Source organism: Myotis davidii, unplaced genomic scaffold, assembly GCF_000327345.1.
Source record: "Myotis davidii unplaced genomic scaffold, ASM32734v1 scaffold3450, whole genome shotgun sequence".
Taxonomy (NCBI): domain Eukaryota; kingdom Metazoa; phylum Chordata; class Mammalia; order Chiroptera; family Vespertilionidae; genus Myotis; species Myotis davidii.
This window is the reverse complement of record NW_006281735.1, coordinates 48474-52317: the sequence shown is the minus strand read 5'-3', so window position 1 is coordinate 52317 and position 3844 is coordinate 48474. Positions and strand designations below refer to the sequence as shown.

The window sequence follows — 3844 nt, the reverse complement described above, 5'->3', positions numbered from 1 at the left end:
GGACTGGCTGAATGACCAGGCAAGGGAGAAAATAACAAATAAAATGCAAAGGCTGGAAGAGACGGAATCCAATGTGTAGACTAAGGTATTGGTCTCACCAAGAGTAGGACCTCTTCCACTCTCAGATTAGAAAGACCAGGAGAGAGGCAGATAATCTTAGAAGTGACAAGAATGGAAGTTCACATCCAGTAGTTTTTATGTTTACAGTGCTTCCAATAGACTCATTATCTATAATAATAAAAGCATAATATGCTAATTAGACCAGACGTCCTTCCTTCCAGACAAAGCCACAGCAGGTAGGGGCCAAGGCAGAGGCAGCAGAGGTCCCCGGCCGTGGGCGGGCGGGCCAGCAGGGGCTGGGACCAAGCCCCTTGCACGAATTTCATGCATCGGGCCTCTAGTCCTATATAATAAAACCCTAATATACAAATCAACTGAACAGCTGAACCGGCCGCTATGATACACACTTACCACCAGGGGGCAGATGCTCAATGCAGGAGCTTCCCCCCTGGTGGTCAGTGCGCTCCCACAGGGGGAGTGCCACTCAGCCAGAAGCCAGGCTCATAGCTAGCAAGTGCAGTGGCAGTGGTGGGGGCCTCTCCCGCCTCCACTGCAGGAGGGTGGTAAGGAGTGAGGGGCCCTGGACTGCAAGGGGGATGTCTGACTGCCAGCTTAGGCCCGCATCAGACATCCCCTGAGGGCTCCCAGGCTGTGAGAGGGCACAGGTTGGGCGGGCTGAGGGACCCTCCCCCCCCCGCCCCCCCGCATGAAATTCTGTGCACCGGGACTCTAGTTGCATTATAACATGCAGAATGAAGCTCAAATTGGAAACATAACCAAGCTGCTCCTTACACATAACACATAAAAAGGTTCCATTCCAATGCAATGTTTTAGAACAGCAAAGCAATCTGGAAGAAAACACAAACAAACACATTTTCTGGCAGGAGCATAGGCTCTAAGAGTCAGAATGCTGGTGACCATATCTTAGCTCCATCATTTATTAGCTGATGACTTTAGGTAAATTACTTAATTTCTCTATGATTCTATTTGGTCAGCTGGAAAATAAGAATAGTTGTGAGATTAAATGAGAAAATCTATAAGAACTTAGGGAAAAACAAAGCACACAGAAGCTCACTAAATGTTACAAGCTGTTAGTGGAATTCTTAAAAGAGGTTCCAATAGTTCATAAATATGATGGTGTTAAATTATACACATTTCCTACTTTGGGGGACAGAAATGTGAGAAGCAGAAGTACAAATCATATTATAGAAACTGATGATTTTTCTTTTCTATTATAAATCTTCAGAGGAAAATTGCTTCAATTCAGCAATATCTCCAATTCACCCAACAATTATTTGAACTATAAAAGGCTAACCAAGCGTATTTCTCCCAATGTATGACACGCTAACAGGCTATGTACTTTTTATCTTATAAATCAAATACAAATTATTTCACATTTTTAAAAGGCTGTGAAGACTTACAATCCAGTTGCTTAACACAGAAAGTGGACAGATGATCAGTGTTGTTCTTGGTCTCTCTACATCAGTTTTCTTTGAACCCTCCAATGCAGATGCTCCTGAAAGAATAAATCAGTGGCACTAACATTAAGTGTTTTTCCCCCCACAAATATATAGTCAATAAAGAAATGACAATAATGTGCCTCTCTGAAAAAAGACATTAGGAAGAACTAAAATGAAGCAGATGGACTTCTGTTTCCAGCTTTGAAGAAGTAACAGTAACTAGATTTTTACTTTGCCACTTTAAACAGCTAAATACCTAGACAGTGACTATTCATGGGAGAGGTAGAGGATTATGAGTAGAAGGGAATACAAGGAGGAAGTTTCAAATACCCACTGATACTCATTAAATTATTCATTAGGATGAACATTTGTTTTATGCAATTCTCTGAATTTGGACTATGGTTAATGTGGTAGCCAGACACCAAGATAGCCCCCAATGATAATCCACTTCCTGACAGTTACAACCTTGTGTAGTCCCACCCCACACTCCACTGAGGTTGGTCTGTGGACCAAAAGGATATGTCAGAAGTGAGACTAATTTATAAAAAATGCAGCTTCTTTCCCTTTGATGCTCTCTCTCTCTCTCTCTCTCTTACTCTGATGATTCCCCCTGGGGGAAGCCAGCTGCCATGTTGTGAGGACACTCAGGCAGCCTAAGAAAAGACACCCTCCAATTTTATTTTCCATTAGAGGCTCGATGCACGAAATGCATGCAAGAGTAGGCCTTCCTTCCTTCAGCTGCCGGCACCAGCTTCCTTCTGGCAACTGGGACCCGGGCTTCCCTCTGGCACTCGGGACCCAGGCTTCCCTCTGGCACTTGGAACCCGGGCTTCCCTCTGGCCGCCGGCAGGCAACCCAGACCCAGGCTTCCCTCACAGCCCTGGCTTCGTCCAGTAGGATGAAGGATGTCTGGTCTAATTTGCATCTTATGCTTTTATTATTATAGACTAGAGGCCCAGTGCATGAAATTTGTGTGTGTGTGTGTGGGGGGGAAGTCCCCCTCAGCCTGGCCTGCACCCTTTCCAATCTGGGACCTGTCGGACATGCCTCTCGCAATCTGGGACCACTGGCTCCTAACCACTCGCCTGTCTGCCTGCCTGATCGCCCCTAACCCCTCTGCCTGCCTGCCTGATCATCCCTAACCACCTCTGCTTGCCTGCCTGATCATCCATAACTGCTCCCCAGTGGCCTGATTGCCCCTAACTGCTCCCCTTGCTGGCCTGATCACTCTTAACCACCTCTGCCTCGGCCCCACACCCTGGACTCAGGATTTCCTCCACTGGCCAGCCGCAGGCACCTGGGACCCAGGCTTCCCTCCCTCTGGCTGGCTGAAGGCACCCAGAACCCAGGCTGGTTTCGCCCAGACCAGCTGCAGCCACATGGGACTGTGAGCAGGTGGCTTCACCCAGGCTGGCTGCAGGCGCCCAGGACCGTGGGTGGGTGGCTTCACCTGGGCCGCAACCACAAGCACCTGGGACCTTGGGGCTGGCGGCTTTTCTCCCTCTCCCAGGCCGCAGCCTCAGCTGCAAGTGCTGGTGCCTGGGACTGCAGGGTGGGCCTCTTTTCTCCCTCTCCCATGCTGATGGCCCTCGGCCATCACAGTTGCTGTGGCTTTGTCTGGATAGTATTTACATTATTCCCAATATTTCACTAAATGCATCAATGAAACTGGTTTTTCATGTCTTCTTGTACACATCTATAGAGTTCTAGGTGGTCTATCTTTAGCTTCACTACATTTGGTCTAGCTGCTCTCAACGGTAATTTACATTCCCATCTACAGTGCATGAGACTTCCTGTTGCTCACAACTTTGCCTATACTTGGCATTAAGATTTTTAAATGTTTGTAAATATGATGAGTGAGACAGTATCTCACTGTTCCCTTAATTTGCATTTCCCCAATGATTGAATCTGCATATATTTTCCTATATTTATTAGATTTTTGGGTTTTCTTTCCAAGAATTATACATTTATATTCTTAGTGGTTATTCCCCTACTATATTGTCTTTTTCTAAATGATGATAGGGGGTTCTTTACAAATTCTAAATACTAGGGGCCCGGTGCACGAAATTCGTGCACTGTGTGTGTGTGTGTGTGTGTGTGTGTGTGTGTGGCGGGGGGTGTCCCTCAGCCCAGCCTGCCCCACAGCCTGATGTGTTCCTGGGAGAACATGTTAGAACATTTATTTCTTTTTGTAACATTTCAAGTGTCCACTCATATATGTGTGCGTGCCATATTTAAAAATAACAGGAGTGGTTTAAAATTCCAGGCATCACTGTGGCAGGCTTTTAATAGTTTGGAATAATAATTGTTAGAGTGATGTGAAT

General features: G+C 46.3%; 1 protein-coding gene across 1 annotated transcript in view; it reads right to left on the bottom strand.

The window, feature by feature from the left end:
• Window positions 1-842: 842 nt before the first annotated feature.
• Window positions 843-3844, bottom strand: part of LOC102755872 (helicase-like transcription factor) — a 28802-nt gene continuing 25800 nt past the window's right edge. Inside the window, exons 11-12 of the mRNA XM_006752575.2 lie at window positions 1482-1576; window positions 843-908 (exon numbers count right to left, since the gene is read on the bottom strand). Coding sequence (XP_006752638.1) covers window positions 891-908; window positions 1482-1576 — 113 coding nt within the window. The 3' untranslated portion in view covers window positions 843-890. The remainder of the gene's footprint in view (window positions 909-1481; window positions 1577-3844) is intronic.